The sequence below is a fragment of the Erpetoichthys calabaricus genome, chromosome 3 (assembly GCF_900747795.2).
Source record: "Erpetoichthys calabaricus chromosome 3, fErpCal1.3, whole genome shotgun sequence".
Classification (NCBI taxonomy): domain Eukaryota; kingdom Metazoa; phylum Chordata; class Cladistia; order Polypteriformes; family Polypteridae; genus Erpetoichthys; species Erpetoichthys calabaricus.
In genome coordinates, this window is record NC_041396.2 from 153873646 (window position 1) to 153899224 (window position 25579).

The 25579-nt window shown below is 38.4% G+C and overlaps 1 protein-coding gene across 38 annotated transcripts in view; it reads left to right on the plus strand.

Annotated features, from left to right (window-relative positions):
• The window catches only part of scaf8 (SR-related CTD-associated factor 8), a 314948-nt gene that overhangs the window by 39663 nt on the left and 249706 nt on the right, over positions 1-25579 (plus strand). For 34 of the 38 annotated variants that reach the window (XR_007934521.1, XM_051925175.1, XM_051925177.1 and 31 more), the window contains exon 3: positions 22111-22155. The exons of the other annotated variants lie outside the window; for them this stretch is intronic. Coding sequence is in view for 30 of the 34 variants with exons in the window: in XM_051925175.1 (XP_051781135.1) it covers positions 22111-22155 (45 nt within the window). In the remaining 4 variants the exon portion in view is untranslated. The remainder of the gene's footprint in view (positions 1-22110; positions 22156-25579) is intronic. 38 annotated transcript variants of the gene reach the window in all.

Below are 25579 nucleotides of genomic sequence, written 5' to 3' on the forward strand. Positions count from 1 at the left end.
GGTGCACAAATAATTCTGCTAGAGTGATGCGAAAGACTGATTTTCAATAATTGGAAGAGTTTTCATTGCATCTGAAAGTAGCATTAATAGGCAGTTACTTTTTTTTTTTAACACTAGAATTACCAAAGCTTACGAAAAAACTTGTAAATCCGGCCCACTTTAAATCCGCTCGCACCTCTCCAATCAGCGTCCTTTGTGTTGTAAATGTGTCGATAAGCCCAAGCAGCCTGCTGTACCACTGTAAACCCCCCACCCCCCAACCGCTATAGAAATGACAAAAACCTATCCCAATTGAAGCCTTGTTTATCAGGGAGTCCTAGAGCTGTATAGGCTAAAAAATATATATATAATTATTTGGAAAACATGCATTTCGTGTGTGTTCCGTGTCTACAAAGATCTACTGTCTATGTAAGTGTAGGATGACAGAAATGTTGAACACAATACAAAAAACCAAACTTTTTTCCATGTTTTAGTACTAATGATAAAATTTTGACATGAATTGTATAATGTGTGAAGACTGAAGTCCAAATATCAAGTAAGCACTTTCACAAAACGTACAAGTATAACAAAACAAGTGCGCTTTTAGATAGATAGATAGATAGATAGATAGATAGATAGATAGATAGATAGATAGATAGATAGATAGATAGATACTTTATTAATCCCAATGGGAAATTCACATATTCAAGACTATAAGTGAAGAAAAAGAAATCGGGTTAGTGTGGCTTTTTGTCGTGACTTCTTTGGTAGTATAGCGGTAAGAGCTGCTGACTCCTATTCAGAAGGTCCCGGGTTCGAGTCTTAACATGTCCCAAAATAAACGTTTTGAGTAGTAAGCTGCTCTTATTGTTACTATTATACAATAAAAACATACATTTGATTTGATGTCTGTAACAGCTGGTGTAAATGTATGGTACTTGTAAAGGTTAGCTTTTTTTTTTATTCAGTTTTATTCTCTCAGTCGCGTTCACACTCGCCCCGATCTGACACTGCTGTTTTCAAATAAAGACGTGCTATAACAGATGTGAACTTAGATTGGAGAAAGAGAACAGAAGCCCTCCCCGCAAGAAACGTCCACTTACATTTAAGTACAACGTAGCTGCACCAGGCGAAAGATGGTACCATTTCGATGCAGGACGAGGTCTGGCGTCATCCTGCCAATCAGTCTACTCTACACCTGTCCTTCAAAGAAACAGCATGGTTTACAGAGCTCGCCAACGTATCGTACAAGCTCCTGTTTGTGATTGTTTTGTGATGGTCTTTACATAAGAAATATTTATATGTTACTTACATAAAAGTCAAATCGAATGTTATTTACCTTGATTTATTTACTTATTTTCCTACAACATAAAGTCATAAGTAGACTGCAGAGCTTCCTCTGTTTGATCGACAAGGGCATGCTCACAAATTTCACGTGTAATGCCATGAAAAAATGCCAGCTGACACTTAAGTACGCGAGCAATGGTACGAGAATGCAGTTAGACTTCTTTCTGGGCACATACACCGTCCAGATCTAAACACTAGCATGGAGGAGTCTCTCACAGACTGAAGAGTCTATAGCTGGAGGTGGAATCTGCCGTCTCACTGGAATCCAGACAGAATAACTGGCTCTTGGGACATGAAATGTTACCTCTCTAGGGGGGAAAGATCCAGAATTGGTGGGTGAGTAGGAGTGCTATGAACTAGATATAGTTGTGCTCACATCCACATGCTCACTTGGATCTGGAACAAAACCACTCAAAAGAGATTGGACTGTACTTTGCTGCAGAGTTGCCCAGGGGGTAAAGGCATTGGGGTGAGAGTGGGCTTCATATTGAGCCCAATCCTGGTCAATGCCTCTGTGTAACTTGAGGTTGTGAAGGGGAGGACTCTGACTGCCATATGTGCTTATGCACCAAGTGGCAGGTTGAAGTACCAGATCTTCTTGGAGTACCTGGAAGATATTGTGGAAAGGTTTCCAGCTTAGGACCCTATAGTTCTGCAGAGCAACTTTAATACCCAAGTAGGTGGTAATGGAGGACTCCGGAGGGGGTGATTGGGAGGAACGGCCTGACTGATCTAAACCCGTACTAGGCGTGGTTTGTCTTTAAAACACACCATGTTCAAACTTAAGGTGGCTCATAAATGTATTTGGTACCATAGCACCTTAGGTCAAAGATCTATTATCGATTTTATAATTGTATCATCTGGCCTGTGGCCGCTCTGGACTCTTAGGTAAAGAAAGGGGAAGAGCTGTAAAATGATCACCATCTGGTTTCGAGTTGGATCAGATGCTGGAGGACACACCTGGAAAGCTTAAGTGAGTACTGAGGGTTGACTGAGAACGTCTGGGGTAGGCCCCTCTCCAAAAAACTCGGCTCCCACCACTGAAAGAGCTTTTCTTGTGTCATATGGGACGTGAGAGACACAAGAGTCCAAATTGACCTTGTTCAAAGCCTCCATTATGAAAGAGCTGCTGCCTGTATGCTCTAGGTACATCTCGAGGTGGCACCCCAAGGGTCCATTGGTGGACTCTGGAGATGAGGGTGAAGAAAGAGGTCTTCTGTGTATGGTTAACATAGGAGACTCCCAAAGCAGCAGGTGGGTATCGACAGGACAAAAAAGCTGCAGCCTTGGCATTCTGGGATGCAAAAACCTTGGTGTAGGAGGAGTTTGGAGAGACTATTAAAAGTGACTGTCAGTTGAGCTCAAAGGGATTCTGACAAACCATCTTTTGACTTGGAAGGGGAAGATGGGGCTTCACCCAAGCTATTCTCAGCAAGGGTGGAAAAATACCGACCCCAACTGAGGATTAAATCTGGTGGTGGAAGGAACTCCTGAGCCTGACGGACATGCCCTCTGTGGAGGAAGCAGGATTAAGCGTCGGGCATTATGGATTTTCTAGAACAGTAACAGTTGATATGTGGGCAGCAAAGATGAACGACTTCCAATATTTTCATGAGCATGTTTTAATTTATACTTTAAACAGGTTAAATAACTTTTTTTTTTTTTAACACAAAGCACAGAGACATCTGCCATTTGTCACTCTCGCTTACCTTTACACTTCTAGGTGCTGTGAGCACGTGTGTTTAATTGTTAAGTTGATGCTTATAAAGATAAAATAGTCCATGTTGACTTGAATATGAACAGACTTCACTGTCAACAGTTACGCAGTATCATCTGGTGATGCACTATGGTGTCCTCAACCTTAATTAAATGAATAAGAATTTTTTTTGGAGGATTATTGAACGAGTAAATTAATCTGTCCACGTGTATACTGTATATCTTGGGAGATGCATGCATTAATGAATTTGCAATATGCAGTATTTATCTGCATATATTATGTACTATATAATGCAGATTATTATTGTTATACATCCAGGAGTGTGCATGCCATAAGCTTATCCTCTTTATTTATTGTTACTTTTTGCTTTTAAATGTTTTACCTGTTTGACTTACACACATCATGGCCTGAAAGAAAGAGTATCTGCTCATTAGACTTGGTAGTCTACAGGCAAATTTAAATGTGCACATCTTCCATACTTCCACTTATCATGACACCGACACTAGTGTCTTATGTTAGCAGATTCTGAAGACAAACGCAAAAGATCATGGAGGTGAATAAGCTAAGACAGTAAGCTTGAAATCAAGATAAGTAACCATTTCTAAAAAGTAGCATTTGAATCTATTTAATAACATATAGAATACAGGAGCACTAATCATAAGTCATAATTTTGGAAAATTGTATTCTGAAAAGCTGTTTGGGATCCAGTAGATCTGGTGTTGCTTATGAGCTGAGCCAAATTACTTCATTCACTAAAAAATGTCCGCCAACTCATTGATAGTCTAAGCTTACTTTTTTGTTCTGCAGTTGTCAACTTGAATAAACTTTTATACCTGCAACATGTTCAACCAGGCAAATTGCATCATTGTTAGAATACTTCTATCAAAGCTTTTAATGGGTCATTAAGAAACACATAATACACAAAGAGTTTAAAAATATATATATTTTTTCATTACATCTCTGTAAAAGCATGTGTAATATACAAATGTTTATTTGATACACAAAGAAACAACTGTTTGTTTGACAAGTCTTTGTAAATTCATAGCCAACAAGACATTTTGGGAAAGATTATTTCCTTATCTAGTGTGATTTTGTTCAAGAGTCAGAGTGACATGTTTGCTATTCATAATTACATTGAGGGAGAAAGTCAGACCTAAACCCACACATACTAAATAATTATAGGCCTATTTCAAATTTACCCTTTCTCTCTAAAATACTAGAAAAAGTAGTCGCCAATCAGCTTCAGTCACACTTTACGCATTACAGTTTATTTGAGAAATTCCAGTCTGGTTTCCGCACTGGTCACAGTACAGAAACGGCACTAACGCAGTTTGTAAACGACATTCTGATATCCTCTGATGAAGGAAACGCCACTGTAATTAATTACTCCACTGTAATTAACTACACTGTAAGTTGTTAAACTTAAGTGCAGCATTTGACACCACTGACCATTCTATTTTACTGCATAGGCTAGAAAATGATGATGGGCTTACAGGCACTGTGCTCGCTTGGTTTAGTTCTTATTTATCAAATCGATTCCAATATGTACAGAAATGTGCTGACAGTACTCCATCATTATACACAGAAGTGAGATATGGTGTCCCACAGGGCTCAGAACTGGGACCTTTACTGTTTTCACTTTACATGCTTCCACTGGGATCTATCATTAGGAAACATAATGTTAATTTTCACTCGTATGCAGATGACACCCAGTTCTACCTTTCATTTAAATCAAACGAAGTTTCTCCAATGTTGTCTTTAATTAGTTGTGTTAGTGAATTAAAGGAGTGGATGGATGAGAACTACTTGTCTTTAAACACAGATAAAACAGATGTTAATTGTTGGAGGGAGTGACGCTGATCACAACAATATTTTGTCCTCATTTAACTCGGTTGGAATCACCATTAATTTCACTGAACCAGCCCGCAATCTATTATCTTTGAGTCTAGCAAGTCATTTAAAGCACATACAGTAATCCCTCCTCCATCGCGGGGGTTGTGTTCCAGAGCCACCCGCGAAATAAGAAAATCCGCGAAGTAGAAACCATATGTTTATATGGTTATTTTTATATTGTCATGCTTGGGTCACAGATTTGTGCAGAAACACAGGAGGTTGTAGAGAGACAGGAACGTTATTCAAACACTGCAAACAAACATTTGTCTCTTTTTCAAAAGTTTAAACTGTGCTCCATGACAAGACAGAGATGACAGTTCTGTCTCACAATTAAAAGAATGCAAACATATCTTCCTCTTCAAAGGAGTGCGTGTCAGGAACACAGAATGTCACATAGATAGAGAAAACAATCTCTAGCAAACAAATCAATGGTGCTGTTTGGCTTTTAGGTATGCGAAGCACCGCGGCACAAAGCTGTTGAAGGCGGCAGCTCACACCCCCTCCGTCAGGAGCAGGGAGAGAGAGAGAGAGACAGACAGACAGACAGAGTTTGTTTTTCAGTCAAAAATCAATACGTGCCCTTCGATCTTTTAAGTATGCGAAGCACTGTGCAGCATGTCGTTTCAGGAAGCAGCTGCACAAAAGATAGTAACGTGAAGATAATCTTTCAGCATTTTTAGACGAGCGTCCTTATCGTCTGGTGTACGAACAGCCCCCCTGCTCAATCCCCATATGTCAGGATCACAGATAGTCAGCGCAAGAGAGAGAGAAAAGTAAGCAATCTAGCTTCTCAGCCATCTGCCAATAGCGTCCCTTGTATGAAATCAACTGGGCAAACCAACTGAGGAAGCATGTACCAGAAATTAAAAGACCCATTGTCCGCAGAAATCCGTGAACCAGCAAAAAATCCACGATATATATTTAAATATGCTTACATATAAAATCCGCGATGGAGTGAAGCCGCGAAAGGTGAAGCGCGATATAGCGAGGGATCACTGTATTACAAAGTTGTCCAAATCATGTTCTTCCATCTTAAAATTGTTGGCAAATTAAGGCGCTTTCTAAATAAACAGGATTCTGAGAAAATAATTCATGCATTTATTTCTAGTAGGATTGACTACTTGAATGCGGTGTTCACTGGATGTTCAAACTGTTCTTTATATAGCCTCCAGTTAATCCAAAATGCTGCTGCAAGAATTATTACAAGAACAAGAAAATATGAACACATAACTCCAGTTCTTAAATCCTTTCACTGGCTCCTGGTTAAGTTTAGGGCAGATTTCAAATTCCTCCTTTTAACATATAAAGCATTAAATGGCAAAGGTCAGTCTTACTTGTCTGGACTTATCATGACTTGCAAACCAGAGCGCACATTATGATCTCAAGATGCCGATCTGCTTATGATTCCAAGGATTAATAAAATAACAGTGGGAGGTCGAGCTTTTAGTTACAGGGCCCCTAAACTGTGGAATGGTCTGCCTGCTACTATAAGAGATGCCCCTTTGGTCTCAGCTTTCAAATCCCAGCTGAAGACTCACTACTTCAGTTTAGCATATCCTGACTAGAGCTGCTGATTAACTGTACAGACTGCATCTCTGTTGTTAGTCATTAGCACTAAAACATACGTAACATGATAGTTACAATTTGTTACTAACCCTCACCTATTCTGTTTCTCATTGTTGGTACTCAAATGTGGCACTTGGTGCCACAGCCCACCTGCCAAGTTGTTCTGCCTGCCTAAGGTAAAGTCATCCCTGATGGACGATCACAGGAATCGTGGTGTAGAGGGGTCCTTTCATTGGATTGGCTTGCCAGCACTGTTTCAGCTGTAGAATGGCCAAATGGGGGCGGCAGCTTGATGGCTGAGGTCTCTAGAACTCTAAACAAATCCAAATCATATTATGGGATATCATCTACTGTTAAATTCTGGTCCATACTTGTAAAATGTTTATTTTTATACTGTATTGAGGATTTGTTCAGTTCTGTGTATTGTATTGTATTGACCCCCTTCTTTTTGATACCCACTGCACACCCAACCGACCTGAAAATTGTTTTGTATTTTTATTCCCCATCCCTACAGCAGATATAAAGATCCATGAATGTGAAGTCTCTTATAACATAAAACAGCCTAGTATTTGCATAATGCCTATGCACATCCTCCCGTGTACTTTAATATAATGTCTAGATTACTTGCAATACCTACTATGTAAATAGTTTTTATGTAGTACTTTAGGGAATAATAAAAAGAGAAGAGTCTATACATGTACAGTACAGACACAGCCGTTGATATGCCTAACTACATAGAAAATGTTATGTTGCATCTTACGTATAATAATATTTTCAACACAGATTGCTTTTGTTTAATGACCTGAAAAAGAAATTCATGGAATAAAACAGAATATTTATAATGCAGTACATATTGAAAATATGAATTATTCTCTCTCTCACATATACACACACACACACACACACACACACACACACTGTGTTAACAGTCCGAAAACAGATGTTGACGCTTTGGAGGATGCTCAGTAATACAGTAACAATGCAAGGGGTGTGAGTGACAGAGGAATGGAATCAGTCACTTCATGCTTACTGTTGGTGAGTGGCCTGGCTTCTTGAGTACTTTTTCTTCCATGCCACTCAGGTTTTCAGTGACGCTTTTCCCTCGCAACTGCCTTGTGCCTTTGTAACCTTATCTCTGGCTCCACCTCACTATTTGGGTCAGAGGCAACTGGGATGTAACACTGTTCCCCAGGGTCATTGTGAACCTTCCCAAGCCCCGGGTCCAAATGTGAGACTTGTTTGCAGACATGAATTTGGCCAAGTGGGCTGTAGTAGCCAAGGTGATCAAAGTGTTCTCTAAGTGCTGTTCCCTCTACCTGCTGCGCAAATGTCTGTTAATGTCCAGGTTCTCCAAGTATTCCCAAACCTTTGGGCAGTCTGTGGCCACTTGAGGACCATGGCCCTAACAGGTCTGGACCCTGAGGTCACAACCTCATTAACATCAGGATCTGTGGATGTTGAGGGCTGAGTATTTTCATGCATTAAAGGTTGAGGTTTCACATTTGTAAATGCAGTTGCTTCTTTTTTTTTCCATCATCAAATAAATCTTGCATTGGTTGTAGGTATGTTTTTATACTTGTGTTAGGCAAGAACCTACAGCAAGGTGTGCCTACATACAACATCACTTCAGTCATGCAGATTTAGCATAGTGCTTGGCGTGTGTCACACTTAAGTTCAGATTTTTAGAACTTTCTGAAATTTGTTGTTCTTCTGAACATTTTCAGTCTGCGGTTGGCTGAATCCGCAGATGTGAAGAGCTGACTGTAATAAATTGACAGCAAACACAGCAGGTTAACATGTATTTATTGACAAATATAATTGCTTAATAAGACAATTTAATATGTAAGCAACACCTACTGTATATGCCTTAGACAAAACTGCTCTTTTAAAAGCTGACAGACTGGGCATTTCAAAAATCAGACTGAATAATGACCTGCACATTACTTTGATAAGGAAACAGTGAAGAAGTGGCAGAAAGTGCATATGTCTTTATCAGACAAATACAAATCTGATTACTTTTCTCCCGCATAGCGCAAATTAATAACCTGAAACTTCCTTTGTATTTGGGTTAAACATGATGGGTGTGACAGCATTTTGTTCACTCCATACATATTTACTGATAATGGAGGTGTGCTTTGGAACCCATCTGTAGAATATTACTAAAGTGAAGACAAGAAGTAGAGAATGTTACATAATGCTTCAAGTGTGCAGCATCAAAGTGGTGTGTCGTGCTTGGTCTGGATGTGTGAATATTGTAAGACTAATGAGATAAAAACCTAGTTTCATCGTTTAGTGACCATCACTGGTTGTTGGGTCTCCAGCTGTATCACCTCATATTTTTCTGTACTTACAAAAGACTGCTGAGAATACAGCATGTTGTACAGTATTGGCATAATGATAGGTTGCCTCTGGCAACTTATCTGATCCCTTAGGAATAAGCAAACTATTAGTAAGCCAGTGTGACTGGAAAGTGTGTTGTGCTCTCTGATCATCCCTGCAGGAGATGTACTTCAGTGTCCAATGAGGAAAGTGATTCTGTGAAATTGTTGGTGGATTTGAAAGGAGATTGGTTGTTCCCATGTGTGGTTATGTAAGTGATGGAATGCTTATCCCTATGAGGATTATTACAACCGAAAGGGAAACCACTTCATTTTACTCCAGGCTTTAACTGGTCATCTTCTGTACCAGTAAGTTTGCTGTTTTGGAGGAGTTGAAGGCTGGCAGGTTTAAAAAAGATAACATTTTTTAACATAATTAATTTGAAATGGCTGTGGTATGTTGTGCTCATCTCACACTACCCCGCATATGTTTTGTGTTTTTTCAAAGTCCAAAAGTGCTGGTGAGTTGAATCTTTAGCATCACTTAAACTTGCATAGTCAGCGAAAGGGTGTATGCATAAATGGCTATGCCAGTCATAATGTGGTGACCCATACCTGATAAATTCTGGGTTTGACACCAGTGTATTATAAAGTTTATGAAAATGAAGAATTACTCCTACCCATTCATTGTCACTTTCTGCCACAACCACAAACTACAGTAATAAGGTGCAAGTGTACAAGAAGTACAGAAATTTGTGTAAGTCTTGTTTATGGTGATAACATTTTAACTTTGATCCAGTCTAACTCTTAACTTTATTTACCATGCTTTAAAAAACAAGCTATTGTTGCAATGTTTCTCCAGATATATCATGCAGAAAAATCACTAGTCAATATATTTTTTTTAGTCTTGCTACAGTAAGCAGTAGAAGAAAATCCATTGAAGATTAAAAGATTAGGAACAAGAGAAATGTACGCAGTGGCCAATTCTTAAATGGAGAACTATGTCATAGTGTTTATTGGGCATGTTCTGAAGGCACTACAGTCAAAGTTTGTTCAAATAATAAATGTCTTCATTTGTTAAATACCTTTCCCTTAATTATATAGGTAAACTTCATTTTTTTAATTTGGTAAGTAGTATGTAAACATCTTAATAGTGAATCTGTGTAGTTTTACTAGAATATCATTGATATTTAGAGTGTACTGGTAATTGGTGGTACTTTCTGGGCTGTAAAGATAATGAATCCACTACAGTGTAAAGGTTTGTCTTAAAGTGAAATCACTGGGGACAGATTTTAACTTTGAACAGTACTGCTAAACTGTGGGAATTTAATCAAGCAGTGGGCACCTAAACGGCATGCGCTCAAAACAAGCATCATATCATGGGAAAAATTCTGCGCGGCTACACTTTTGGATCCCAGTATAAACAACTAAAGCTGCCAGTGTTATAACCATAGCATCTGTTACAACTGGTTCCCTTCCTGAAAGTTTAAATTTGACAGTATATTCAGGGGGGAAACATTTTTTTTACCCCCCTAAAGAGTTCATAGGAGTATACTCAACCAGTCTTTTGTGGACTCGGAAAAGGCATACAACCAAGTCTCTTGGGGTGTTCTTTGAGTGGTGATGGGCTTGCTCCTGTGGACTATTCAGTCTCTATACGACCAGAGCACAGGCTTGGTTTGCTTTTCTGGCAATAAGTCAATCTTGTTCCCAATGGGTGTGGGACTGTACCAGAGCTATCCTTTGCCACTGATCCAGTTTAATTTTCATGGGGAAAATTTCTAGGCACATCTAAGGAGTGTAGTATATTCAGTATGGCAACCTCAGGATTGCCACTCTGTTTTTTTGTGGAAGATTTTGTCTTGCTGCATGTATTGGATGGTAGTCTTAGACATGCTCTGGAATGGTTTGCACATAATTGTGAAGTAACCATGAACAAGGATTAGCACTTCCAAGTCTGTTGTCATGATTTTCAGCCTGAAAAGGGTGGTGTGCTTTCCCCAAGTTGGGCATGAGGTGCTGCCTCAAGTGGAGGAATTTAAGTACCTGGGGATCTTATTCACAGGTGCGGCAAGGAGGGAGCGGGAGATTGACTGGCATACTGTATCAGTGCAACATCTGCAGTTATATGTACTAGGGTTACCACACTACCAAATATTCAAACTTTGATACGATACTAAGAAAAGTATTTAAATTTCAATACTATTTTCGATACCCAAAACATTATATTATGTAACTCAATAAAAAAATATTTAAATTGCAATTATGTATGCAATAAATATTTATATTGATGAAAACAAATTGAAATTTTAGTCTTTAAATGAAAATACATTAGATGGTGCAGTCTTTTGTAAAAGGTAAGAGTAAAGTTCTGTGAACAGTAAAAGGTAAAGGACATTTAAATTCTGTCAACCGGTGTTTTACATCGATGAAAACAAATACTATTACTGAGGTAGTACAATGAAATTTGTACATTGAATGGTACTTGGTAAAGTATTGCAATCTATTGTAATTGGGTTTGTGAAATTTGGAAATCATTGCATTCTGTTTTTATTTACGTTTTACACAACGTCCCAACTTTTTTGGAATTGGGGCTGTACATAAACATTCAAGTAAAAAGAACATTAATATGGTCTTTTCTGAACAGTTGTTCAGTAACACACAGACTACTAACACTTTTAAAGGCTTTGCATAAATGCAAACAATGTACATTACATTTTTGTGTAAATAAACTATTACAGTAATCCCTCCTCGATTGTGGGGGTTGCGTTCCAGAACCCCCCGCAAAAGGTGAAAATCTGCAAAGTAAAAACCATATGGTCATATGCTTATTTTTATATATTTTAAGCCCTTATAAACTCTCCCACACTATTATAAACATTTCCCGCACAATTATACAGCATAAACCCTTTGTATTCTCTTAGATATTAGGTAAGATTCGTTGAAATTATGTACGTATGTAAATACACTTTTTATATACAGTAAAACCTAAGTATTATTTTAAAGATATCGAGCGTCTCCGATATCACATATGTTACAGCCATTATGACAGATAGGCCACTACGTACAATGCAAGAAAAATTGTATACAGTAAAATGTGTGTACAGTGAAACTAAACTATGTACATGTAATAAGTACTGTACGTAGAAAATTAATTATGGTTACTCACCAACAATGACACAACGACTTGTCCAATAACGATGAGTTTAATTTTACTGCACAACAAAGGAGAGCGTTACGGCTCTTCTAAAGGAGCCTCTTCAGGCAATTGTGTAGCATCACCGTTGTTCTTCTTCCGGCAGTCTTCAATCCAAATCCCTAAAGCAGATTCCATCCGGAGTACCGCCTTATTACATCCACTTACAACTCATTTGATGCCCTGGTTAAAGGACACTGCGGCCGTAGATCTTATATGCTTTTCCTCCTTTTTAAATAAAAAGAATCCTGGACTCATTGATGCCGTAATGGCGTCCTACAGTGGTGTAGCTGTTCCCTGCCTTCAGCATATCCAAAACTTTTACCTTTTCGGCAATCGTTAGCATCTTCCATTTGCGCTTGGGCACGGCCCCTGAAGCAGTAGCAGGAGCAGATCGTTTTGGAGCCATAACGAAGGGCTTGACTATGCACAAAGAAACACAAAAGAGCACAAAAGTTAACTCTTTACACAGCGAAACACTTGATGCTGAATGAGTGAGACGACACTTCCTGGTTAACGCAGCGGAATTGAATTCGGCGCTCCGTCACTGAGCCAATCAGCACATAGGAACTTAACTGTGTGCTCTGATTGGGTAGCTTCTCAGCCATCCCCCAATAGCGTCCTTTGTATGAAATCAACTTGTCAAACCAACAGGAAGCATGTATCAGAAGTAAAAAGACCCATTGTCCACAGAAACCTGAGAAGCAGTGAAAAACCAGCGTTATATATTTAGATATGCTTACATATAAAATCCGCGATAGAGTGAAGCCGCGAAAGTCGAAGCGCGATACAGAGAGGGATTACTGTATATCCTTGTAACCTTCCAAATCTTTGGCAAGCAAGACTAACATGTTAACATATTCTTCTATGAGGCATGCTTTTGTTGGGCTAAAAATGAGCTCTGATGTATTAAATACATGCTCTGAAACATAACATGAAGTATATGAGCACATGGAACAGTTACACCACTATTTGTGCAATTAAGTGCTGAAAATTTACAGGTGCTGGTCATAAAATTAGAATATCATGACAAAGTTGATTTATTTCAGTAATTCCATTCAAAAAGTGAAACTTGTATATTAGATTCATTCATTACACACAGACTGATATATTTCAAATGTTTTTCTTTTAATGTTGATGATTATAACTGACAACTAATGAAAGTCCCAAATTCAGTATCTCAGAAAATTAGAATATCAGTTAAGACCAATGCATAAAAAGGATTTTTAGAAATGTTGGCCAACTGAAAGGTATGAACATGAAAAGTATGAGCATGTACAGCACTCAATATTTAGTTGGGGCTCCTTTGGCCTGGATTACTGCAGCAATGCGGCGTGGCATGGAGTCGATCAGTCTGTGGCACTGCTCAGGTGTTATGAGAGCCCATGTTGCTCTGATAGTGGCCTTCAGCTCTTCTGAATTGTTGGGTCTGGCGTATTGCATCTTCCTCTTCACAATACCCCATAGATTTTCTATGGGGTTAAGGTCAGGCGAGTTTGCTGGCCAATCAAGAACAGGGATACCATGGTCCTTAAACCAGGTACTGTGTGCAGGTGCTAGGTCCTGTTGGAAAATGAAATCTGCATCTCCATAAAGTTCATCAGCAGCAGGAAGCATGAAGTGCTCTAAAACTTCCTGGTAGACGGCTGCGTTGACCTTGGACCTCAGAAAACACAATGGACCAACACCAGCAGATGACATGGCACCCCAAACCATCACTGACTGTGAAAACTTTACACTGGACCTCACGCAACATGGATTCTGTGCCTCTCCTCTCTTCCTCCAGACTCTGGGACCTTGATTTTCAAAGGAAATGCAAAATTAACTTTCATCAGAGAACATAACTTTGGACCACTCAGCAGCAGTTCAAAGGCGAGACGCTTCTGACGCTGTCTCTTGTTCAAGAGTGGCTTGACACAAGGAATGCGACAGCTGAAACCCATGTGTTGCATACGTCTGTGCGTGGTGGTTCTTGAAGCACTGACTCCAGCTGCAGTTCACTCTTTGTGAATCTCCCCCACATTTTTGAATGGGTTTTGTTTCACAATCCTCTCCAGGGTGCAGTTATCCCTATTGCTTGTACACTTTTTTTCTACCACATCTTGTCCTTCCCTTCGCCTCTCTATTAATGTGCTTGGACACAGAGCTCTGTGACCAGCCAGCCTCTTTAGCAATGACCTTTTGTGTCTTGCCCTCCTTGTGCAAGGTGTCAATGGTCGTCTTTTGGACAACTGTCAAGTCAGCAGTCTTCCCCATGATTGTGTAGCCTACAAAACTAGACTGAGAGACCATTTAAAGGCTTTTGCAGGTGTTTTGAGTTAATTAACTGATTAGAGTGTGGCACCAGGTGTCTTCAGTATTGAACCTTTTCACAATATTCTAATTTTCCGAGATACTGAATTTGGGACTTTCATTAGTTGTCAGTTATAATCATCAAAATTAAAAGAAATAAAAATTTGAAATACATCAGTCTGTGTGTAATGAATGAATCTAATATACAAGTTTCACTTTTTGAATGGAATTACTGAAATCAATCAACTTTGTCATGATATTCTAATTTTATGACCAGCACCTGTACAGTGCCTTACATTATATAGTAAATATGATGAAATTTAATTTTAAAATGGCATGTAATAAAATTTTACGTTACGGGTAAACGTTAACATTATATAAAGTTAGTGTCTGTCTTTACCTGCATTATTATCAATCTTTAATTTAATATTGTTTTTTGTATGAATAAGGTGCTGCAGGAGTATGTGAATTTCCCCTTGGGATTAATAAAGTATCCTATCTATCTATCCTATCTATCTATCTATCTTCCAACAACATGATTACAGTGGAGTTTCCTTCATCACAGGGTATCAGATTGTCGTTTACAACCCGCGTTATTGCCGTTTCTGTACACTTCGCAGTGACGGCTTATAAATCAAGGGAGTGATGAAGCCTCAGTGCTAAAGACTGTTGCCTTTGAATGAACAGGATAGAATAAAATGCACCTGCAGTTTAAAAAAAAAAAAAAAATTAAATGCAGTTATTGTTGACACGGAACACACTTGAAATGTGTGTATTCCAAATGACAATGTACTTTTTTTACCCTATAAAGCTCCAGCACTTCACTCGAAGATAAACACTGAGCACTGAGAAACTTCTGTGTGAATTGAACTGCGGCAGTGGGCGGGGGGATGGGATACCAGTGTGCTTGCTGCTTATCGACACATTTACAGGACAAAAGATGCTGATGGAGAGGTGAGAAAGGATTTAAGGTGGGCCGGATTTACGAGTTATTTCGTAGGCTCTGGTAATTCTAGTGTTAAGATACCTCTGAAAAATTCTGTGTATTGACTTGCATGATGGCCCTTTAACACTAGAATTACCAGAGCCTACGAAAAAACTCGTATATCCGGCCCACCTTAAATCGCTTCTTAAATCCGTTCACACCTCTCCGCCAGCATCCTTTGTCCTCTAAATGTGCTGATAAAAGACAAGCTGCCAGCAGCCGGCTATTCCATCCCCCCACCGACTTAGAACGTGAGCGAAGTTTTCCCAGCTCACGGCTTGATTGATTATGTGGGAGTGAAGTGGAGTTTTACAGTGGAAATAAGACATCATTATTCTAAAGTAATCTGTGTAAACACATTGTTAAAACAGAAACTTTTTCATATTTTAGTAATAAATGTTACAAAATGTAGTAGGCATAAACTATAGAATATATAAAGCCCGAGTTCCAAAGATCAAATAAACACTTTCACAAAAGCTTCAAGAATGATTCAACAGCTTCTGTGGCGTAGCGCGCTAAGATTTGTCTCTTAGCGAAGAGCAACTTTTCCTTGCCTCACAGACCTGAGTTCGATTCCCCGCTGGGGATGAAGTGTTGCTCTTTTTTTCTTTTCTTTTAAACCTCAAACGGACATAAAATGTATACATTGGTATGCACTGTCAGTTACTGAGATCGTTATATTTTCATGTGGGATGCTCCTTTTCAAATATTTTTTTAACAATTGAGACTGCAATTAACAGGAACAACTGTCCTTATAACTTATTTTTAAGATCCATAACACACAGACAGACAGAGCACTGCGTCATAGAGAGACAGACAGGCAGAGAAGTCACTAGATATATAAATAAACAGGGAAGCCACGTGTACTGAAAGAAAAAAAGAACATGTGCGTTGTCCTTGCTGCACTGAATAAGCGCAGGCGCTCTAACCCCAGATGGGTGGAGGGGTGATGTTAGAGCGCCTGCGCTTATTCAGTGTAGCAAGGACAACGCACATGTTCTTTTTTTCTTTCAGTACACGTGGCTTCCCTGTTTATTTATATATCTAGTGACTTCTCTGCCTGTCTGTCTCTCTATGACGCAGTGCTCTGTCTGTCTGTGTGTTATGGATCTTAAAAATAAGTTATAAGGACAGTTGTTCCTGTTAATTGCAGTCTCAATTGTTAAAAAAATATTTGAAAAGGAGCATCCCACATGAAAATATAACGATCTCAGTAACTGACAGTGCATACCAATGTATACATTTTATGTCCGTTTGAGGTTTAAAAGAAAAGAAAAAAAGAGCAACACTTCATCCCCAGCGGGGAATCGAACTCAGGTCTGTGAGGCAAGGAAAAGTTGCTCTGCGCTAAGAGACAAATCTTAGCGCGCTACGCCACAGAAGCTGTTGAATCATTCTTGAAGCTTTTGTGAAAGTGTTTATTTGATCTTTGGAACTCGGGCTTTATATATTCTATAGTTTATGCCTACTACATTTTGTAACATTTATTACTAAAATATGACAAAGTTTCTGTTTTAACAATGTGTTTACACAGATTACTTTAGAATAACGATCTCTTATTTCCACTGTAAAACTCCACTTCACTCCCACATAATCAATCAAAGCATGAGCTGGGAAAAGTTCGCTCACGTTCTAAGTCGGTGGGGGGATGGAATAGCCGGCTGCTGGCAGCTTGTCTTTTATCAGCACATTTAGAGGACAAAGGATGCTGGCGGAGAGGTGTGAACGGATTTAAGAAGCGATTTAAGGTGGGCCGGATATACGAGTTTTTTCGTAGGCTCTGGTAATTCTAGTGTTAAGCACAGCCGGTCAATCCATCAAGTGACATAGGTGGCCACCTAGGGGGCCATTTAGGAAAGTAAAGGGCTTGTGCCGTGAACACCTGGGGTAATCTCCCTCTTAGGTCTTCATTTAGGCTTTGACCCTTTTAGTTGGTATTGTGCAGTACAGCATCTGGCATACAGGCTTGTATGCACCTTGTGGTTTTCTGTTCCCATTTGCCCCAAAGCCGAAGTAATTCCAGAGGGCACTCTAGCTGCTCTCTTTTTCAATTAAGCGTGCTTGTGAAAGCTTCAGTGCCGCTGAAGTTGCCATATTACCACCTGTGAGTTAGTACTGGGCTGTAATTCGATAACTTTGACAACCTTAATGTGGATGTTGTATCTGTCAGTCGTAGTGAAGAGAGAGCTAATGCATGGCTCTCTTATTTATTGGTTGGTCTACAGTATGTTAGTGCCCTCACCTATGGTCACAAACTGTGAGTAGTGACAGAAAGAACCCCAAAAGTAAAAAATATTCAGTTTATTCCATGGGAAGCCTAAATGTGCAGCTTATAAATGTCATTGCTGTCTGTAATAATTTAAAATAAAACACAATTCTATTAGCACTTTGTCTGCCTATGGCTGTAGCCAAAAAAAAAAAAAAAGAGGTACAAGCTTGGACGTATAACTGAGGAAATGATGTGCATAAGTGAAAATCATAAACATCTAATAATAATATACAGTAAAACCTTGATTATCCATCAGGGATTCAGGACTGAGGCTATGTTAAAAACGATATACAGTAAATTAGTTTAGCGAATAGTCGTATTTATTTACAAAACAAAACTATTAAGAAAATATAGTATTAACAAAATTAATTCATATTATATTGTAACAACCAGCGTAATAAGCAAACACATTTCGGGGGTACTAGAGTTTTCTACGTTTTACTTAGTCTTCATTCCATAACTAACAGTGCCCTTTCTTATACTCTGTTATCTGTGTTACAGAGCACACCTCCAAAAGAATAAAAGAAAGCTTTCCCTACCAATCAGTTTATTTCCTGCCACTTGCGTTGTTTTTGTCTCTATACCACAAATACTCCTGCTTATTGTCACCTGACTCACTACTCAAAACATCCTTCTGCCACACCTTCCTTTTTGTCCTAAATTCTCCTTTAACTCATTTCCTAAGAGGTGTGTTCACCCCTTACAGAACAGAAGCCCTTCACCCAGTCCCATCACTTACAACATTCATTCCACCCTTTCTGCTCCTGCACAGCACATCACAAGCTGCCTACATGCCACAATATATATAGTATTAACAAAACATAACAGAATTTAAAAAGAAAATTGCAAAACAGAAGAACATTAACATTGATACAGAAAAATATGACCATCCATGGTTTCCATATTCAACACGTTTTTCAATTTTATCATTAAAAATACTTGTTAGCATTTTTTTCATAATATTACTTTCCATGGTGTTTTTTCTATGTTATCAGTTCACCTGTAGCATTTACTTAACAAAGAAGGTACAAACTATGGTTCTTTTAATTGAAATTAGGAAGAAATATCAAAACTAGTTATGTAAATGTTATCTGTAACCTCTTATTTAACCCTAGGGACCTCTAATGGCAGGCTGCTCACTGACTGGCATTGCGTTTTATTTTTACTTCTATACTTCAACCTAGTTTACAACCAAGTGCAGATTCCAAAAAAAAGCATAATAACCAGTAGCTGGAAATATAAGCAATACAATTATACAGCCTTCATGTGTTCCCAGATGGTAGTTTCTTTGTTACAGATTATACTGTAGATCTTTAATCAAAAGTAAAAAGGAAAGATTTTAGAGACAGAACTCCTTTGCAGGTTTCCATTAGCCAAATAGATAGCAGCTCCATTTAAATGTCTGTTTGCTTCCCAGAAAGTGTCAGAAAGGCAGCAACTGAAGCAAACGCTCTGTTCTTGCATCAAAGCACCAGTTGAACTAAACTGAAAACTGAACTGAGATTTGTATTGAATAAAACTTAACAAAAGGCAGCTATTTTCTTCCCCTCTTCTCATTAAAAGTAAGCAAACACACCTGGCTTATTGTCAGCTGGCAAAGTGGCTAACATTTGTACAGTTTTTCAAAACACAGGAAAGTTATAGCTCAAGCAAAAGCTTAGCTTGGAACAGACTGGTTGTGTAAATCATTCTAAGGTCCTGCTTTGCCATTTGGCTTTCCTAGAATATACTTCACTCCTGTCCAGCTTGACATGTCTTTTAAGCCTCAGGCGTTTACCTGAAATCTGTCAGTTGAACAGGTTAAAGCATCTTTCATACACTTGCACATATACTAGCAATTGTTATGCCATTGCATAATTTTAGGTATTGTGATACAGATAGTCAATTTGTATTTAATAAAGTTAAGACATTCAATCAAAATGCCCTGAAACAATATTCCTTAACCTTACTTTCATACCTGCAGAACATTTACATTTGAAGTATTTAAGATATAACATTAAATAGTGTGTTTCTTTTTTAATATGTTAGTAAACTATGCTAATTGGTAAAGGGTAAAATGTTTGGAAAAAAAAAAAGTTAAATTAATGGACTATATAAAGAAATTATGTCTTCAGTTTACAGAAATATTGCAAGATGTAAAAGGAAATTTTACCAATATCAGAATATTGACCAGTACATATTACTCCTTTGGATTTCTCTCTCCCATTTCATTCATGAAACTTAGGCAAGAAGGATCTTGATCAGAATTTAACTACCCTAAGTTCTTGTCTATAAGCCGGACTCATGTATTAGCCGGAGACCAAAAATCATACGAATTTTTAAAATAAAATCGTATCATAGATAAGCCGGACTCATGGATAAGCCGAACATACTATAACCTATAACTAATAGAAGGGAGGGAGGTCAGTGGTCTCACTCGCGCCCATTTAATTTCTTTAAGGGGGGAGAGAGTGTGAGATATTGCCGTCTCTCTCACTCCCCGCATGGCGCGGTTGGAGCGGCCGGAGCGCGTTCTTTCTGCTCTCGGCGCCGCCGAGTCAACATGCGCGCGTAGCGGTCATTTAAATTGTGATTTTATATGTAAGCATATTTAAATATATATCGCGGATTTCTGCGGACAATGGGTCTTTTAATTTCTGGTACATGCTTCCTCAGTTGGTTTGCCCAGTTGATTTCATACAAGGGACGCTATTGGCAGATGGCTGAGAAGCTATTCAGCTTACTTTCTCTCTCTCTCTCTCTCTCTCTCTCTCTCTCTCTTGCGCTGACGTAGGGGGGTGTGAGCAGGGGGGCTGTGTGCAGCTGCTTCCTGAAAGAAATGCTGCACGGAGCTTCGCATACTTAAAAGCTCAAAGGGCACGTATTGATTTTTTTTATCTGTCTCTCGCTATCTCTCTCTATCTCTCTCTATCTCTCTCTCTCTCTCTCTTCCTCTCTCTTCCTGCTCCTGACAGAGGGGGTGTGAGCTGCCGCCTTCAACAGCTTTGTACAGGCGGTGCTTCGCATACTTAAAAGCCAAAAAACCCTATTGATTTTTTTTTTGACTGCTTGCTTTGCACTCCTTTGAAAAGGAAGATATGTTTGCATTCTTTTAATTGTGAGACAGAACTGTCATCTCTGTCTTGTCATGGAGCACAGTTTAAACTTTTGAAAAAGAGACAAATGTTTGTTTGCAGTGTTTGAATAACGTTCCTGTCTCTCTACAACCTCCTGTGTTTCTGCGCAAATCTGTGACCCAAGCATGACAATATAAAAATAACCATATAAACATATGGTTTCTACTTCGCGGATATTCTTATTTCGCGGGTGGCTCTGGAACGCAACCCCCGCGATGGATGTATAAGCCGGACTTATGTATAAGCCGATATTCTATTTTTTCATTTTCACAACTTTTTTCCTTAGATAAGCCGCGGCTTATTGACAAGAACTTAGGGTATTTGGATTGATGCTCTGCTTCAAAAAGGCTGGCTGCTTGAATGCTCTTTTCATTCTGTAAAAATTTGTATGTACTCGGGAATATATGTTACCTTCAAAATTTATATCTGACAGTATCAGTGTCTTAGACTAGAGAGTTGTACTGTTAGCTCTTTGATGGCAGCTTTGTTTTTAGTATGCGCTACTACTTATTCTTTAAGCATACCATAATCTGAGGTTTTTCAAGATTTAGTTTGACAGATAATAATTATGAAATGAAGACATACTTTTTGTAATTTTGAATTAAATATTTAAAATATCCCTTGAGCATAATTTCAGTCTTGGGGAGAAAGATTGCAATACATTACATTTTGGAGTAGACTGCAGGTAAGTTAAGTAACAAACCGCAAATTTGAAAGGAATGTTCACTAGGATTATGTCACTTAACATGTAATTGTATGCATCTTGCAGAGGTAGCAGAATTCATATTTACAGTTGTCAGTTATTCTGATTCGCCTTCAGTACAGAAACAGCAGAAATCGGAAGCTCCTTTCTTCCACCTGACAAGTTTAACTTGGAATGTTTGGTTTAATGCAGATTTTTGGAATATTTGTAATGACATTGTGTAAAGTGATGGAAGGGAAAATAATTTTAAAATGTTACTGGCACATAACAATCTAACCTTATAAATGTCACCGTTCAGGGTAAATAAAAATATTTTGTTAATTTACTCTCGACGGAGTTTACAAAAAGTACAGAGTTTACAAAAAGTAGGACATCCAGTCTGAATATAGAACATGGCATATGTACGAGAATTAATTTGGCAAATTCTAAACTGACATACTTTATATGAATATGAGTAGTATTCTTCATTTCACATGAGTGTACAGTATTGCAATATTTGTTTTAATTAATTTCCAGGTCTGTTCAGCTACTTATAAATCTTGTTAACTTGCAAATTTCACTTTTGAATTAGTTTTGTGTGGCATTCCTCATTGGATAAAGTGTTGTTGGTTGATAATTTCAAATAGAATATATGAAAAACTATTAAGCCAAAGTTGTGCCAGTTTTTAATCTATGACTCGTATACATTAATGGAGTATCTTGTTTGTTTTGTTTTTTCTTTCTCTCTAGTTTTACAAGCATGTTGTACAGAGTGTGGAAAAATTCATTCAGAAAGTAAGTATTTCTACCATATTTTTAAGGATACTTAATCTTTTTTTATGATACTGAAGTCATATGCTTATAACTATCTTTTGTACTCTTTCTTTATAATGAACAGTGAGGGGTTCATTCATACCTGTGGGGTTTCGTTTTTTTCCACAGCTACCAAATGCACAACACACAAATAAAATCAATTATATTCTGTTATTTTTAGTTATACATTTATAAAAATGTCCTCAGAAAAACACACCATCCTGCACATTGGAAAATATACAACACACTAATTCTGCTCCCTAGCCATTCTTTTGCAATTCCCCTTTCCTGTATCTTGAACAAAATGACCTCATGCACATTACAATCCAGTAACTGTGGATGAAAGTGCATTGCTTTTTGTAAGGGCTCTCTCCCCTTGAACCAGCCAGAAACATGGTAGGCTTTGTCATAAATTAACAATGGAAAATGTATGTTCTTATTATTGTGAAAGTTCTTTGCCATAACAGAAAATAGACACCAGACAGCCAGGCACATTTCGAATTAATGTGTAAGAACACATATCACCAGAATGCATGCAGAAACTACACTTGCAGTATCATGCATCTGTGTGAATGAGGCCCAAGCTAAATAATATTGCCTAAATTTTGTGCAAGACAGTGGATTACCCACTGTTAAAAGTCATTTGTATACTGTTCTCTTCAATTGTCAACTAGCCATATTGAAGTTCTTCTGTTTAACAGGAATATATTTTAGCATGGCTTTGTTTATATTTAACTATTAAAGTTAGTTCCTGTTTTACTGTTTACTTTGCTACTTGTACTGTTTTTATGCAAGTTATCATTAGAATGTATTAGAAGTTTTCTGTTAATAGTAAATATTTAAGTGCTATGAACCTACACTTGCTGAAGAATAACCAAAATTGTATTACCTTGTAAAATAAACACATGCAGGAAATGTTGCATTATTATAGTACATATGCAACAAAATTCACTGATAAGATGAAGCAAACACCACATCACTAAACCTTCACGTGTCACCAACCTTCAGACTTCTCTTAAGAGAAGTCATCTGGCTTTACAAGGAAATAAAGGAGTGCATTTGAGAAAGTAAGTAAACATTTAAGAATTAGATACATTTTTGTTATGATTTCTAAGTTTAAAACCACAAAAGGTTAGCTTGCGTGATGACATGGATATTAAATAAAAACAAATTGAATTTTCACTATGCTTTCCCAACACAATCTTTGTGCTGTAAACAGTTTTTAATCAACTAAGGAAAAAAGTACCCCTTAGCCTGTGAGCACAGTATTTAAACAGCAAGTGGGGAAAACCCCTTCTTCATAATAAAAAGGGTAGAAGATGAAAGGGGCGATTATCCTAAGTGGCAAGCTTCACTTTAGGAAACTGCACAACCGTCCCCTGTATGTGGCCCCATAAAGAGTGCTAGTTGTTAATCAATTAACATTTGAAAATCACATAAAGTTTGCATAATACAAAATTTACCACTTTTACATTTATTTTCTTAGCAGGCACTTTTAACCAGAGCTACTTACAATAGAACACAATTAACTAATAACGGTCAGGGAACTATTTGGGAACAAGTGTTACAGGATAGGGGTACAAAATTAATTACCACAGGTGAAGAGTTCAAAACAAAATACAAGCTAGTTATAATTATCTGCTTTGTAGTGCCTCACAGCTATTTTGACTTAAACAGAAATTCACCAAACAAGTCTTCAGATACCTTTTAAGCACATTGAGGGAGTAGTCGGTGTTTTGAATGGAGGTGGGGAACTAGTTTCACAAGCCACGAGCCACACATGAAAAAAGTCTGAACTGGGATTTCATGCCATGTTGAGGTGGTATCACCAAACCCCAATAAACAGCAGATGTTATTGGCCCAGAAGGGGCATAGGCCATCACAAGTGTCTTCATACACAGTATATAGGTGCATATCCACTGACAACTCTATAGACGACCATCAAGAATTTGATCTTAACAGTAGAATCCCTGAAGCCTACGAAAAAAGTTGTAATCCTGGGCCACCTTAAATTCCTTCACACTTCTTCAACAGCGTCTTTGTTTTGCAAATGTGTCAGTCAGCACAAGTAGTAAGCAGCTTGCTATCTCATCCCCACCAACGCAGCTGAAGTTCTGGGTATGAGATGCCTGGAGTTGTATAGGGTAAATAATATATCTTTATTTGGAATACATACATTTAATGTGTGTCCCGTGTTTACAACAATCTGGATAAATGTAGGATGACAGGGAAATGTGAGGCAAGAACACATACCTAAAGCAGAAACTTTTTCCATGTTATAGTAGTAATGAGGTAAAGTATATAATTTGTGAAGACTTATTCCAAATATCAAATAAACGTGTGCTTTTATTCAAGAATATAACTAAAGAAAAAAAATCATTCAATTTACAATTCCAGGCACCTCACACCCAAATAAAGAGGCAGGATGTGGGATAGCAGGCTGCTTTGCAAAACAAAGACACTGATGGAAAGGTACAAAGAAATTAAAGGTGGCCCGGGATTACGACTTTTTTCGTAGGCTTCAGGGATTCTAGTGTTAATACATGATGCTACAGGAAGCCAGTGCAGTGATCTGAAGAAAAGGACGTCCCCACCATTGCTGGTTGAACTCCAGATATGCCTCTGCATTTTCAATCATCTGCAGAGGCTTGGTGACACAAGTTGGAGCTTCTTCCAGCAGAGAGTTGCAGTAGTCCAGCCATGACAAGACCAGAGCCTGAACCAGAAGTTGTGCTGCATTCTCTGTCAGATATGGTCTGATCTTGCAAATATTCTACAGGGTGAATCTGCAAGACAGAGAGATCATAGCAACCTAGTCCTTGAGAGACCACTGGTCATCGGTCATCACCCCGAGGTTGCATACTGACTTGGCAGGTGTTAGTGATAGTGAACCAAACTGAAACAGAAATGGGGTGTGAAGTAGATGGTCAAGCTGGGATAACTAGAAGGTCCGTATTTGCCAGGCAGGGCTGGAGATGGTGTTGCTTCATCCAAGTTACATTGTCCGTTAGACATGTAGAGATTCTGGCTAATACTGTGTGGTCTCCAAGGGAACGACAGGTATGGCTGTGCATCATCAGCATAGCACTGATAACGAGAAACTGCTTTATAGGGCCTAGAGAAGTGGTGTATAAGGAGAAGAGGGTCTAGCACTGATCTTTTGGGCACCCCTGTGCTCACCTGGTGCACCCTTGACATTTCTGTATGCCAGGATACACTCTAGGACAGTGTTTCCCAACCTCGGTCCTGGTGTGCAGGTTTTTTTTTTCTAACCAGCTTCTGTTTTTAATTGGACTCCAAGGCTAATTAAGTGATGTGTTATTTCCCAAGTTCTGTGTTTTGGGAACAATGTAGAAATTAGAAAACTATATATATATATATATATATATATATATTACCAAGCAGT